The following is a 16887-nucleotide window of genomic DNA, read 5'->3' as shown; positions in this document are numbered from 1 at the left end:
TCAATTATACTGTAAGACAGCAAAAAATTAATAAAATTAAATTAAGTTATCATCATAAATATTATTTAAGCCTGTACATATTAAAGTCAGTTAACTGGAATAAAAAAATACATGGTACGTAAAGATATTGATGAATTTACACTTAATAAATATAAAGAAGAGCAAAGGGGAAATCTGGTTTGGTTAGAATTTCAATAACATGTTCTGCATAATAATTACTTTTTTCATTTGTGAACAATTAAATATTATAAATTAAAAAATATACACAGAAACATTCTATACAGGCACTGAGGGGAAGCTTTTATTTATAAAACTCAAGCAAATAACAGTATGTAAGTGAAGATGAAACTTTTTTTAAAGCTTTATTATAATCTGGTATGACTAGAACTCCAGGTTATAATGAGGCCTAATGATACTGACTCAGACAAAACATATTTTCTGTGTGTGTGTGTGTGTGTGTGTGTGTGTGTGTGTGTGTGTGTGCATGTGTATAATTTCTGGCACTGTTATTTTCAAATGTTTTTATATAAATATATGGAATGAGATTCCCAATGGCATCCACACTGTTACACTATTGTGTTGCCAATAAAGTATATACTTTCTAAGGCTATTTTATAAAACCCAGCAGTGTAACGAGAGCAGTGATTGTGAGGCTTAATGGGGCTCAAAGTCAAATTTCATATTTATCATTCCTTCTTTTATTAAGAGATAACATTAGGAAGCATAAAATGGAATTTTGGAGTAAGAAATGGATTTTTACTTCATATCTTTTCTCCAGGCACTAATAAAAATACAAACATGTTTATATCCAAGTATTAGGTGTCACAGTTAGGTAAGATGTAGTAGAAGGAACTGCTTTAATATGAGTATTGCCATGACTGGTATGGTAAGACAAGGCTTGGTTTAATATACAACAGGTAAGGCAACGTTTTAAAATTGTCTGCTTGTGTACTAGTATAGTTTTCACAAACAGAAAAAAAATTGAGATCCTAAAATACACATATATACTGTGTACATATGTGTGTGTGTGTGTGTATATATATGTACATGTATGTGTATATATATATATATATATATATCAGTGGTGGCTTATGGGTATAAAAAAGGGTGTAGTTGCAATGTTCGTTTTGATTTTCAAAATTTTTTTAGTTTTAGTCTGCTAATTAGGGAATAACAACTAATGAAAACTAAAATATATTTGTGGAAGCTGAACATATAAAAACAAAAAATTCAGCCCTCCATTCCTTTCTTTGAGCAAGTTTGTCAATAACTTTCTGATTAAAATCTGTTATATCCATAAAAATAATTTTATTTATACAGAAATCATAGCTAGAACAGGTAACCTTTATTGGCTCATTGTATTTTTTAAAAATGTCTTAATCCTTTTAAGACAGAAATGCACCTACTTCAACTGTCATCATTGAAATTGTAATTAACACTTTCAATAATTTTACACATTTGCTGATAGTATATTGTACATTATTTTCTCCTGCAATCCTATAGTACTGTACTGTGTAGGGCAAATACAGCTCAGTTTTAAGCATTAAAGTTATATATAATGGTCATCAGGGCTTTTTTTTTATATAAAATATAAACTTCTGGAATGCTTAGGAAGTCCCCCTAGGAAAGGGGAGCCCTGAGGTTTTCCCACAGAAAATTTTTATAAAATCATGATGCGAAATTCACCAAATTTTTGAATTTTGTGGGAAAAATCTTGAACAGTTAGTTTTAAATGATTTTTTATTTTTCTGAGATCTCAAGGAAATATTATTATTTAATTTTGGCCACCTGTTGCCTTTGCTGCTTACCCTGCACTCTCACTTCTTTGTTGCAGTGTGTTTAGTAAAGTCACATTTTCCTTTATTTGATACTTCAATAATATTGCACTTACACAATAAACAGTATGCAATCTCATCCTTCATTGATGCTTTTAAATAATGGCATCATAAGCACTAATTTGACATTTCAAGTTACAAAAATACAGTAAATTGGACAAAACTAATTTAATAGGTATTTATTTATTATGCAAAATGTTTTATAAAGATTTCCATAGCATGTTTTAATTTTTTATTGTGATTTCTTTTTTTTTTTGTTGTTTATATCTATGGCTGCATGATAACCCTGAAATAAGCCATAGTGTTATTAAGCACTTTAATTATTAATTGTGAGCACTTCAACAGATGAGTCACAAAGTCAAGCTGGTGCATCCAGCTTAACTCTCTGCCAACACACAATGTGCCAATGGCATTATAATAATAAATGATCTTTATTTTAAATAAATATATATTTTTGTTTTAAGTATATGATTTTTTATTTTCATTTCTTTATAACTTCTGCAATATCATTCTGGCAGGGGAAAAAGTCCCTAATGATTGTTATGTATTAAAATGGAAGTTTCACTCCAATACATTGCTTGGCTGTTCACTAACAGAGATTACCTGCCAGCTTCAAAACATCCTGGTCATGTCTAAGGTTTTTAAATGTATAGCAGATTCGCCAGTTCAGATGATGCTGTACAGTTTAAAAAGGCACTGGTAATTTAAACAGAATCATGGATAATGATATTTTTCTCTAAGTCAAACATAAGTTCAAGCCTTGGCATTCTAATCCCACTGAGCACTTGGCCTCAGTCTTCAGTGGGAGAAAGAATGATTCCCATGATTGAAAATCTAATTCTGTAAAGCGTACAAATTTTATATCTATTATGTTTTACTTTTTTCATTCATTATGTACTGAAATAGTCTACCTATACTCACTATCTAATTACATTGCTATATTATAGTTTTCCTCTCAAGATAAGCTGCTTAGTGTTTTTCTGGAAATTGATTAGTTTATTACACTATAGCAAGTAGTTTAGTTCTGAAGATGTGTTACTTTACCACAAACATCTGTACAAAAATTATTATTTCACTTTCAGCTTGTTTTTGTTTGACACTGTCATTATATTTAAATTTTATTATTTTTTATCAGATGCTTTCTTCCTAAAGGACAAGGGGCATTATTTCCGATCTCATGGAGTAATTAATTCAGTGACTGAATTTTGTGAAGAAGGTAAGAAAGAAAAAGCAATTAGAAGATCTAATTCATGAGACTTTAAAGTGTGCTACTGTAGTGTCTACAAGTGTAAGTCTCAGCACATGGTAGAAATGCCTATAGAAGTTGAGAAAAAGTTGATTTCCAGTCAGTGCCGGATTTTGGCATAAGCCAAATAAGCCATGGCTTGGGACCTTGCTGTCTGAGGAGGCCTAGCTGTTTCCTTTTGTGAGGATAAAAATTTATAATTGCATATTTTCGGACCTCACCATATGCTTTGACTTAAGACCTCATCTAGCCATGTGCATTTTCAGTAAACATCAGAGGCAGGCAATGCTTTTTAGATGATTTTAATAAATGGGAGATCCATAAAAACAATTAATAATTTTTCTATTTCAAAGAAAATAGTTTCATCAGTGTAACAGCTGATAATCATATCAAAGAAAAGAAAAGTACATGTCACGGACTTCATTTTTTGTAACTTGATAAAAGAAATTCCATATTCAACCAAAATACTGTTACCCTATTTCTGAATAAAATTTCTTTATATATCACATCCCACCTATTACTTTTAACAAATTTGACAACTGAATTCATTATTTTGAACTTGTAAGTGTATCACTGCAACCTGGCCATAACATCTTAGTCTTCTTGGATTTAGCTACCTAACGAAAATGGCAAAATATAGATAAACAAATACGAAAGTGTGGAAGAAATAATGGTGAGGCCAAATGAAAGCAAGAGCAAAGCAAAAAAAAAAAACAAAAAAAAACTTTCAAATAGATGTCTGGGAAGAGGCTAACACATTTACAAAACATAACTAATAGTGTAATGAACTCTTGCTTCAACAGAGCAACAGTAATCACAGTGAGTAATTCTGAGAGGACTATAAGGTTATCCAAAAGTAATAGCTACAAAACATTTTTGATATATATATATTTTTTTATTTTTGATATAGCGATTGACTAAGTGATTTGCATCAGTCATAATTGACACTGTCCATAGATCTTCCTCAAACAATACGCAAGTAAAAAGCAGGACAATACATTTTTGATGTTATAGCCACATTTCCTTTTTTTTTTTTTTTTTTTTTTTATATATTTCCTTGTGAAAACTTTTTGGAATAGGTTTCACAAAATTTTAATTTATAACTTTTCTTCCATGGAATGCACTGCAAAAGGCTTTAGAAATAAATTTTGCACTTGCCTTGGCCTATGCAAAATCATAAAAAAATGTGATGTGTCTGGCAGAGCATTCATTGAACATGGTGCAATCCCAAATTTCACGTGTGTGTGTGTGTGATTCTGTGTATGGATGGATATACCACTAAACATAGACTCTGTGCTGAATTTGCACACTGCCTAACAAAATACAACAAAGCATAAGATTGCAAAATTAATTACATTACTGTGCATGACATGCCACCATATTGCAATTGCACAGGAGCAATTGCAATTAACATTTCTTTATAGCAGATTAGGAATACCACTGAACTGTGCAATTAATATAATTTACAATTATATACCAACTGTATTTGATTTAAGATAACTGGTAGTTGTGCAAACCTGCAACCTGGCCAGAAGTCACCACTGATATATATATTATACAGTATATGTATATATACGTATGAGACCCAATATACATATACATATACATGACATGCATATACACTCACACAACACACACACAACTTGATTTGTCCATTCTCAGAGAAAAGATGAAATACCAGTATATGCATAATACTGCACACATGAATACATACCTAGTATGTATACATACATGCACTATATATAGGTATATATACACATGGGTGTGTGTGTGTGTGTGTGAATATATATATATATACACACACACACACAAGTATATACTGGCATTTCTTTCTAAAGGGGACTTCGTTATGGCAAAATCTCTTCATAAAAGAGACTGTAATACCATTTGTATTGTGAAGCTTATGTGACAAATACCCTCACACAAATGTAAAATCTTACAAATGAAATAATTACTACCAGTCTTATGCTTTTCGGGCATAGATATTTTCTGTATAAAATTACCTTTCTAAACAATACTGTCTAGTAGCATAAAGCTCAACATGTCTGCAATATCATACAACTACTTTGTCACAAATAAACACAGACATTTAAGAAAAATATGGCACAAAAGCCAATTTTTTTCCCCAGTAGACAACATAAATGTTTTTTTTTTTCCACTAGATGGCATCATTAAAAATTAACTCAAACTTATCATAAGTTTAAAAAATATTCATAACAAAAGTGGATTATCAGCACTGTAAATGGACAGCTGCACTTGGCCATGCACAGAAGTTTCCTGTGTTAGAGAAATATTTCATAGTCTTATTTTTCTTGTTCTTGTATTCTGTGACTTTCTTTTTCACTCAAAAAGTTCTCAAGGATATGTTGCATACTTTGCCTTAAGGACTCACTGTCTTCCTGAGTTGTCTCAGTTATAGTATGATGATCACTGTCTGATGATGTAAAACTTGCTGCTATCCTAAAATTAAATAAAATTTATTTTAAGTACAGAAAAGTAGTACAGAGATGGAATAGAAAATTTAAAGATATTTTCCCATTTAAATTTCGCCAGTAAAATATATAATCATGAACTGTGCACAGAACGTGGGTTTTGTACATGTCACTTTTGTATAAGTATAAAATTCAGGTGTTGCCTTCTTGATTTCAGACAAAGTATAAAATACATCATTATTATTTATTATAAACTTTGCCTATATATTTAATGGAATGCCCAGCTCTCTTCAGATAAAGTGAAAAACAAAAGAAAATTAATTTTGTGAACTGTGCACCATATATTTAAAATTATTATACCAGTTTCTCTTAAGATAAAGATATATAATCACTTCTTAAACATCAACATTATGAAAATAGTGTTTACCCTATGTAGCATACACTTTATGATCAAAAGTATTTGGACACACAAGGGGACATAAATTCAAGTTACAGGGAGAGATGTTTAGACTGGATTGCAGGAAGTTTTATTTTAGCCAGCAAGTTATAAATTACTGGAATAAGTTACCTACATGGATGGTTGAGGCTGACAGTTTGGGAATTCAAAGGTCAGCTGGATAGTTACCTATGGGAGGAAGGTTGTTGCTTGGGTTTTATTGGCGCATTAGCGACTAAGGCTATAATGCACCAGTGGGAGGAAGGAAATGTATATGTTGTCTGTTTCCTTTTCTTTTATTATTTATTAATTTCATTTAATTTTATTATTATTATTATTTTACTTTTCTCTTTTTTTTTTTTTTTTTTTTTTTTTTTTTGGCTGGCACAGCATAAGCCTTAGGCTTCCTTGCACCGTATGGACATTACTAATACGAATACTAAAACTGTGACTTGTCTGAACCTTTCAAAATCCACTATGATGGCCGCTATTCAAAGATGGAAGATCGTAGGTAAAAAAAAAAAAAAAAAAAAAAAAAGTCTGGACGACCTCACAAACTCATGGAACATGTTCAACAAATCATAAAGAGGGTAATTTGTGCATCATCATGGGACCTACAGAAAACATCACAGAGCAGGTACAAGATGCAACTGGAACATTTGTCAGTATGTCAACCATCCACATGGAACTCCAAAGCCAATTCAATGGTAGTGCAGCTGTGCACAAGCCCAACATCATGGTCACTAATGTAAAATGGTATTTATAGAGGTATCATTCCTACAGTTAATGGTTATAAAATAACAATGCTTGCTACACAATATTTCATTCTGATGGACATGTAGTGGAGATTGCCCGGAGAGCCCTTCCTGTTGGACTGCATCATCTGAACCATGAAGTTTTGCAGAGGTAGTCTGATGGTGAAAGGATTTTTCAACTGGTTCAGATTTGATCCATTGGTGGTAGCGTATGAAACTATGCATTCCATAACCTACTTGGATGTTTTAGACAAATATGTACCATTCGCACTGTGGAAGGCCTACAGGAATTGGTCCTGTTAGTAGCAGCATGACAACACTACGTATCATACAAGATCAGCTGGTTTCAGCCTGGACCACAATCCTACTGTGAAGTGGAGTCTGGATTTGGCAATTGCCAAAACAGCCTTCACTGAGACAAATTCTGATGTAATGCCTATTGAAAGTTGGTAAGAAGTATGCCCAGGAGGATTGAGGCCACAGGTGGCCATACAAGCCAGCCCCCCTCCCCTTCTACCTTCTGTCCTTCCTAAATACATTATACATACAACAGTGAAATTCATCATTCCCTATTTCTGGGTGACATTATTACTATTATTATTACTAGCCATATAGTGCAAGGAAGCCAGGCTTATGCTGCACCAGGCAAAAAAAAATTTCTGTGTTACCCTGTGTGTGTGTGTGTGTGTGTGTGTGTGTGTGAGAGAGAGAGAGAGAGAGAGAGAGAGAGAGAGAGAGAGAGAGAGAGAGAGAGAGAGAGTCAGAAGTAGGAGGGAATCACCAAGAAAGAGAAGAATGATGATATCCAGCTCAGGACCCTGGGTGCACCAAGCCCATACTCACCAGATGTGAGCCCCTGGGGGTTCATGTTTCTCTTAGTCCTAACCAGATGTTTGAATCTGCTCATTTTATTGGCAATACTACTGACATTACTGTAGATACAGTTAAGACTAAGTGTTCTTGTGCAGTTTTATACCATGACATACCTTTAAGTTATTTAATCTTCTTTCCCTATCATTAGTTTCCTGTTGTTTGAAATATTGCAACTCTTGGAACATTTCCAAAATTCACTGCTGTTGCAGCAACAAACAAGAATGTTTGAGATGCGTGCAAGCATTATTTTGACTCCAAGCCGTTGGTTTGAAAATATTTTTACCAATGAATACAAATAATAAAAGTATTTAGATATATAACAGCTGTAAGAATAACTTCAAAGAAAGTTAACTTCTGTAATAAGTCCCTTGCTACTTTAGCAAGCATTTTGGATTGTATCCCAAGTATGTTGATTTCAAAAAAATTAATATATCTGTGTTTGTTAGAGCATTCTTCATTTAAATTAGACAGGCAATATCCTTGATAAGATCTGCAAATGGGTACCAGTATGAGGAAAGACTGAATAAGCAGGCTACAGAGCTTGGCAGCCAGGCACCTTAGAGGGACAGGATTGAGGTTTATAAACTCTGAGAGAGGATAGTAAAATGAACGAAAGCAAAATTTTCATATTTATAAATTATTCATTATAGGGAAAAAATGATTTACAGTGGATCATAGGAAGGTTTTCTTTTAGTCAGCAAGTTGTTAATTACTAGAATAAGTTACCTCTGTGGGTAGTTGAGGCTGACAGTTTGGAGAAATTCAAACGTAAGCTGGATAGTTATCTATACAAGGAGGGAAACACATAAGTAGTTCATTTTTTATTTTTATAATTTTACTTTTTTTCCTTCTATATTATATTTTTTACTTTTGGCTCAGGAAGGTGCTGAAGGCAAGGAAGCCTCTGGCTTCCTTGAACTCTATGACTAATACTAATCCTGTTTGCAGCCCATAAACATGTCTTAGGAATTCATGGTAGAAAGTTAGCTGGTCACCAAACTAAATGCACAATTCAATAAATTTATTCATAAAGGCATACAGCTTCTGCTATGAGTGTATTAGATATTTAAAGTTGTAACACTTCATTTTATCATATCATCACACAGTCCCTAAAGACAGAGAGTAGTTATTAATAGGCACTATTTTTGGATTAATGTTATTGGTGGAGTCCCTCGGGATTCAGTGTTGGAACCCTTATTGTATTCAATATTTACTAACGATACTAATGAAAGCATGTCAGGCTTAGGTTTGTGAATGATACAATAGTTGGTAGAGTGATTAATGATGAAAGGAATAGAGGTATACTGATTTACCATGTTGACCAAGATTTTTGCAGCTCCGGCGAATGCTAGATTTTTATTTATATTTAGTCATTTTATTGACTTAACTGTTATACTAAATTATTTTCTATAAGTAGCTTTATAGTTCTAGCCAAGCTCCGTGGTTTATTTTTGAATTTAGATAATGATTTTTAAAGTTAATGCTTAGTGACCATAGATTTTACGTTTCATAACTTGCCGCCATTGTTATACAATATGGAATAGCGTAAGGTTTAATGTAAAACTACATAGCGAAAAACGTAACACTGTATTAGAAATCTGTGAGATTAGTATAGTATTAAACAATTAATCAGTAAAATTTATTAATCTAATTAAAGTTCATTGTTATTAAATTATACTTAATGGAATCATGACCCAGACTAGAGCAGCAAAGTAGCGTTCACAGAATAGCCAGAGTGCTGTGGCTCCCAGGAGAAATGAATGGGGTGATTCTCACGCGGGAGAAATGAAGGGGGAAAATTAGTTGCCAACTCAGAGTTCTGATGGGTGTCTATTAGAGTTGGAGGTGTAGAAGAAATTAATATGAGGGGCCCATCAAGCTCTCAACTGCCCAACTCAATGCCAGAGCTCACTCTTGTGCATCAGGCAACACAGCAGCAATCTCCAAGGCAGAATGCGCTGGTCTCACCGGAACTAGTTATTGTCGGTGACTCTATTGTCAGACAGATGGGGAATATATTATGCAAAAAAGATAGGTGGAACAGGACCAGGGTATACCTGCCAGGGGCAAAAGCAGATGATGTTGTAGGGAAGATATCATCATTTAAGGGTACAAAAGGTGATATTGTTGTACACGTTGGGACTAATGACCTTAAGAGTCAGAGATCTGCAGATTTACTTAACAAGTACAGGTCAATGCTGGAAAAAACTCACGAATTAGGGTTAAATTTGAAAGTATCTGCAATTCTGCTCAGACACGATACGAGGGTGTATATGATGAGAGCCTTGTCAATCAATTCGGCTCTAGAGAGATTGTGCAAGGCTCATGGGGTAGAATTTTTTTCAGGTGGTCTGTACCTGCTAACAGGAGAGACTGCTTCTACAGGGATGGGATACACTTAAATAGAAAGGGTGCAAGAATAATTGCTGATGCTATCAAGGCAGTGTTGTTAGGTGGTTAAAAAAACTGCTAGATTGGGGGAGATTCACAGACTAAACAATTAACAAAAGCCACAGGCAGAGGCGAAAGTGAGTCTTGCACTGCTTCTATTGTAATGAGCAGTAGCCTAGAGTGCAAGTTGCTGGGAACTTCAAGAGTTGCTGAGAGTCATCATGGAACAAGTAAATACATGGGCTGTGTTACAGTAACTAAGAGTAAGAAAAAGTGCATGTATACTTGCATGTAGACAAATGCTAGAAGTATAGTAAATAAAATTGATGAATTTGAAGTGTTGATCAAGGCATCAAAAGCAGATATTGTTGGGATATTAGAGACATGGTGTCACACAGATATAAGCAGTGCAGAATTGAAATTTGAGGAGTACAATGTGTACAGAAAGGACAGACAGGGTAGGAAGGGAGGAGGGGTTATGCTGTTAGTTAAGAAACACACAAAATCTAAGGAAGTGCATCCAATTAACACAGGTGAACAGTGCAATGTTGAGTCTATTTGGTGTGACATAAACACTGGGAAAGGGAAAATAAGAGTAGGTGCATGTTGTAGGCCTAATGACTCTGACAAGTACAATGAACAGTTGTGCAGAGAAACAGAATGGGCCAGTAAATCCGAATGCTTTGTAATGGAGGATTTTAACTTTCCAGATATTGAATGGAACTTGTGGGTTGGTCACTCGCATGCTAGCAAGACTTTTGTGGATTTATTGGAGGATCGTTTTCTAAAGCAAACATGTTCGAGGAGCACCCAGAGGGAATAATATCCTTGATCTGATTATCAGCAGTTATTATTCATGCATTAAGAATTTGCAGATAAAGCAACCACTAGGTGACAGTGATCACAGTGTACTGATGTGGAATTTACTTAAAGATGTAACTACCATCAGGGGTAAGGGGAAGTGCATTTGTTTTCGTAAAGGTGACAACAGTGGTCTCAGACAGTTTTTAAATTCTATACAGTGAGATCAACTGATGATGTTACCAACAGTGAATTCTAAATGGGAAGGAAGCCTTCAGGGACTTAATCTTGGAGGCTACTAGACTTTTCATACCACCTAAGAAATACTGTTCAAGGTTCAGGCAAAAATTGATGTCCGATGGATTAATGAGGCTCATGGCAGAGAAGAAAAATGAATGGGATGCTTATAAATTATCAGGCGACACAGAAACCTACGACAGATATAAGCTAGTCTCTAATCAAATCACCAAGCAGATTAGGCAGTTGAAGGCAGATTACGAGAAATCTTTGGCAAAGGACACAAAGAAAACCAGCAAAGAGTTCTTTACTTATGTAAACTCTAAAAGGAAGGGGATGAATCAGATTGGTCCACTCATCATAGATGGTTCGGCTATTTATGATCCTGCTCAAGTACTGATAAAATGAATGAGTATTTTGCATCTACATTCACACATGAGGAGTTATTCAATGAGGAGAGTGCCAGAACTTTATTAAACTCTAACAGGGAACTAAGTGATTTGGTAATAAGTGACAGCAAAGTGGAGGAAAAATTGTTAAAGTTAAACATAAAAAGGCAACTCGGGCAGATGGTATCTATCCAGTTATAATGAAGGAGGCAGCAAAGGAAGTAAGCAAACACTTAGCCATAATTATGAGGGCATCCTTACAGTCAGGGGAGGTTCCTATGGATTTGAGATGTGCAAATGCATTCCCAATTCACAAAGGGGGTTCAAAGGATGACAGAAATAATTATAGACCTGTTAGTTTAATTTCTGTTCCGGGGTAAATAATGGAGTCACTGGTTAAAGAGGTGATACAGGATCACCTAGACAAGGCAGCAGTAATAGTTCAGGTACAGCATGGGTTTGTTAAGGGGAAGTTTTGTCTGACCAATTTGATTGAATACTATGATGTTGTCACAAAGGAACTGGATGCAAAAAAAAAATTTATATTATATACTCGGACAGGAAAGCTTTTGATACTGTTCCACATGGAAGACTGCTGTGCAAATTGGAGTGGTATGGTATTAAGGGCAAGTTACTGCAATGGATAAAGGGATGGTTGAGTGGGAGACAGCCGAGAGTGGCAATAAATGAACACTGCTCTACGTGGACTAATGTTATTAGTGGAGTCCCCCCAGGGTTCAGTGCTGGGCCCATTGTTGTTTTTTGTATTTATCAATGATATTGAGGAAGGTATATCAGGCTTAATGTCCAAGTTTGCAGATGATATAAAGGTTGTCAGGGTTGCTAATGACATTAAAGACAGTATGCTACTCCAACTGGATCTAGATAAGTTGGGCAAATGGGCTAAGAAGTGGCAACTGAAGTTTAACATTGACAAATGCAAAGCACTCCATATGGGTAGCAATAACCCAAGAGAAACATATCAACTGTGTGGTACTATACTCAGGGTGGAGGAGAATGAAAAAGACCTGGAGGTAATTGTTCAGTCAGATATGCAGTTCTCTGAGCAGTGCAGACAGGCGGCCAGATCAGGTCAAGGAGTTTTGTTAATGATATATAGGAATTTTGCTAGCAGAGACAAGGAGGTGATTATCCCTTTGTATAAGGCAATGGTCAGATCACATCTTGAGTACTGTATACAGATCTGGAAGTCTGATTTTAGGAAGGATGTAGAGTTGCTAGAATGAGTACAGAGAAGGGCAACAAGATTGGTGAGAGGAACAATGGAGTGCACTTACGAAGAAAGACTTAAGTTCTGCAAGTTGCAGCATCTGGAGACAAGACACCTGCGAGGTGATCTGATCGAGGTGTATAAGCCCTTGAATGGTTTGAGCAGGCTCAATGCTGATGGGATACTTCTGCTTGCTCAGATTAAGAACTTGAGGGGGCATAAATTCAAATTGAGGAAAGACAGTTGTAGAATAGCTGTACGGAAGATTTTCCTTTAGCTATGGGGGGTTGATTGTTGGAACATACTTCCATCTGTTGTTGTGGAAGTTGATAGCTTAAATAAATTTAAGGCTGAACTAGACAAACATTTGGAGTGATTGGATGGGTGAAATGGAAAGGGTTTTTTTTTTTTTTTTTTTGGCTGATGCTGTATAAGCTTGCTTTCTTGCATCATATGCATCAATTAATGCTAATATTTCCTCAACAAGACATTGAAAAATTAGGCAAATAGGCTTAAAAGTGGCAATTGAGGTTTAACACTAGCAAATGCACTGTATTGCATATGGGTAGCAATAACACCAGAATAACTACCACCTGTATGGTACCACACACACGGTAGTGGAGAACGAAAAACATTCTAGAAAAATTATGCACTCAGACATGAAGTTCTTTGAGCAGGACAGACGGACATCCTGGATGGATGGCTAATGGAGTTCTTTTAGAAATATACAGGAATTTTTCAGCTTCATCTGCTCTAACCACACAGCTTAATGAGGTTTAATACTGGCAGTTGCCAATATTAAAACTCAACTGCTACTTTTCAGCCTATCCGCTTAATTTCTCAACGTCTTCTTGAGAAAGTATACCCTGATACCTTTCATTAACTACTTAGTTATTTTTGAAAATGTTTTCTTTGAATTCTCCACAGAAAATTCCAGAAATGTCTGTTAATTATCACACAGTTAGGAAAAATTCATGATTAAGTTAAACTTAATTATAAGTATGTGTTGACTGAAATATGTCATGATAAGTTATTGATAGCATATTCTCTTTACTGCTGAATGCTTCCCTCCAATTAATAATGCTCTTTGGCTTTGTGACCTTGCTGCATCATCTTGAATCAACCTGTTGATGCGCAAACTTTATGCTTCATTCCATGTTTCATGTAGCGAGCACGTCTGTTACTGAAAAGTTTGCGTCTAATCAAAGTGTTTGTTGAAGGCCACAGGTTTTAAAATTTGCACACGCTCGCCTACAGGTTAAAAGTGAATTTTAATTTTCAGAAATTAATTAAAAATCTATTTTTTGATACAGAACATGGATTTTTCACAGTTATGTTTAGAAAAGATTGAAAATATAAGGGGCATTGAAAAAATTAACAATTTTGAAATTTTTTTTTTTTTTTTTTTGCTGATTTTTCATACACAGAGGAATTTCAAATTTTTATGCACCTGACTCAGAATTAAAGTATAAAGTGTGTTAGTTGTCTGACAGAACCAGGGGGTTCCCCCATCTCTGCATTGCATTCTTTGTACCTGTGACACAGAACTCTGTGGAAGCCAGAGATTTAACATTAGTAGAGACATATAATGCAAGAAAGCATGCTTTTATAGCATCAGCCAAAAAGAAAAAAATAATAACCAAGTAAAACCCCTTCCCATTTCACCCATCCATTCACTCCAAATGTTTGTCTAGTTCTGCCTTGAACTTATTTAAGTTGCTGACTTCCACTACAACAGATGGAAGTTTGTTTCAACTATCAACCACCTGCTGGCTAAAGGCGAATTTCCACACATCTATTCTACAATTGCCTTAACTCAATTTTAATTTATGCCCCTCAGGTGAGTAATCTGAGTAAGGGGAAGAATCCCATTAGCATTGAGGTGTATAAGAGCTTACAGTTCCAAGCTCTTATACACCTCAATTAGATCATCTCACAGGTACCTAGTCTCCAGAAGCTGCAATTTGCAAAACTTAAGCCTTTCTTGGTAACACCAATCCTTTGTTTCACTCACCAATCTTGTTGCCATTCTCTGTACTCATTCCAGTAGCTCGACATCTTTCATAAAATGAGGCCTCCAGACCTGTATACAGTACTCAAGGTGGGGTCTGACCATTGCCTTATACAAGGGGACAATCACCTCCTTATCCCTGCTGGAAAAATTCCTGTATATCATTGACATGACACCATGAGCTATTCTTGCAGAATTTTTTCATTCCTCAGAAAACTTCATATCTGACTGCACAATTACCCCCAGGTCCTTTTCATTCTCCACTACCCTGAGTGTAGAACCACCCAGTTGATACGTTACTATGGGGGTTACTGCTATCCAGTGGTGAGCTGTGAATATTTTAACAATGGGCTCGCACTTTTGCTGAATTTTTGATGTGAAACATCCTTTTGGGTGGGGAGGTCCTACTGAGTAAATCTTATCGGTCACGGAAGTGACATCATCCCCGGCATCTGCCAGAGGTGCTTCCCACGCTCATACCACGAGTCTGTGTGGAGCACTCTTTTGTGGAGTCAGACTTTTGTGGATTTATTGGATGATTGTTTTCTGCAGCAGCATGTTCGAGAGGCAACCAGAGAAAGTAATACTCTTGATCTGGTTATCAGCAGTGATCATTCATGTATTAGGAATTTGCAGATAAAAGAACCACTAGGTGGCAGTGATCACAGTGTACTGACGTGGGATTTACTTAAAGATTTAATTACCATCAGGGGTAAAGGAAAGGGTTTTTGCTTCCGTAAAGGCGAGTACAGTGGTCTCCGACAGTTTTTAAATTCTGTACAGTGGGATCAACTGACGATGTTACCAACAGTAAATTCTAAATGGGAAGCATTCAAGGAATTTATCGTGGGTGCTACTAAAAGTTTCATACCTATTAAGAAATACTGTTCAAGGTTTAGGCCTAAATGGTTGTCAAATGAACTAATGAGACTCATAACAGAGAAGAAAAATGCATGGGATGCATATAAATTATCAAGTGACTCAGAAGCCTATGGCAGATATAGGTTAATCTGTAATCAGGTCACAAAGGAGGTTCGGCAGGCGAAGGCAGATTACGAGAAATCCTTGGCAAAAGATGCTAAGAAAAACAGCAAGGATTTCTTTACTTATATAAACTCTAAAAGGAAGGGGTTGAATCTGATTGGTCCCCTTGACATCGATGGTTCGACTGTTGATGATCCTGCTCAGATAGTAAACAAACTAAATGAGTATTTTGCATCTACATTCACACGTGAGGAATTATTAAGGTTTGAAAATGGCAGAAGGTTATCAAATTGTAGCAGGGTGCTTAGTGATCTTGTAATAACTGAGAGCAAAGTGGAAGAGAAATTGTTGAAGTTAAACGTAAGAAAAGCACCTGGGGTGGATGGGATCTATCCAGTCATATTAAAGGAGGCAGCAAAGCAACTAAGCAAACCCTTAGCCATAATTATGAGAGCATCCTTGGACTCAGGGGAGGTTCCCACAGACTGGAGATGTGCAAATGTATCCTCAATTCCCACACAACGGGGGATCGAAGGGTGACACGAGTAATTACAGGCCAGTTAGTTTAACTTCTGTTCCGGGTAAAATAATGGAGTCACTGGTTAAAGATGCATTGCAGGATCATCTAGACAAGACTGCAGCAATAATTCAGACACAGCATGGGTTTGTTAAGGGAAAGTCTTGTCTGACAAATTTGATAGGATATTATGATGTGGTTACAAAGGAACCGGATGCAAAAATAATTTTGATATCATATATTTGGATTTCAGGAAAGCTTTTGACACTGTTGCGCATGGAAGACTATTGTACAAATTGGAGCAGAATGGTATTAAGGGTAAGTTGCTACAATGGATAAAAGGATGGTTAAGTGCGAGAAGACAGAGGGTGGTACTCAATGGGTGCTGCTCTTCTTGGACTAATGTTATTAGTGGAGTCCCACAGGGTTTGGTGTTAGGTCCACTGTTGTTTTTTATATTTACCATTGATATTGATGAAGGTATATCAGGTTTAATGTTGAAGTTTGCAGATGATACAAAGGTTGGCAGGGTTGTTAATGACAGTAATGGCAGTGTGCTACTGCAACAGGATCTAGATAATTTGGGCAGATGGGCTAAAAAGTGGCAACTGAAGTTTAACCTTGACAAATGCAAAGTACTGCATATGGGTAGAAGTAACCCCAGAGAAACGTACCGACTGTGTGGTACTACACTTAAGGTGGTAGAAAATGAAAAAGACCTGGGAGTAATTGTGCAGGCAGATATGAAG

At 35.7% G+C, this 16887-nt stretch overlaps 1 protein-coding gene across 1 annotated transcript in view; it reads right to left on the bottom strand.

Annotated features, from left to right (window-relative positions):
* Window positions 1–4125: 4125 nt before the first annotated feature.
* LOC150088120 (uncharacterized) overlaps window positions 4126–16887 on the bottom strand; it is a 1786788-nt gene continuing 1774026 nt past the window's right edge. The window contains exon 45 of the mRNA XM_090370030.1: window positions 4126–5541. Within this exon, the coding sequence (XP_090226156.1) occupies window positions 5385–5541 (157 nt within the window). The 3' untranslated portion in view covers window positions 4126–5384. The remainder of the gene's footprint in view (window positions 5542–16887) is intronic.

The sequence above is a fragment of the Mastigoproctus giganteus genome, chromosome 3 (assembly GCF_048544385.1).
Source record: "Mastigoproctus giganteus isolate SK-2022 chromosome 3, ASM4854438v1, whole genome shotgun sequence".
NCBI classification, from domain to species: Eukaryota; Metazoa; Arthropoda; class Arachnida; order Uropygi; family Thelyphonidae; genus Mastigoproctus; species Mastigoproctus giganteus.
Note: the sequence above shows the minus strand (reverse complement) of the source record. Positions and strands in the feature narration are given on the sequence as shown.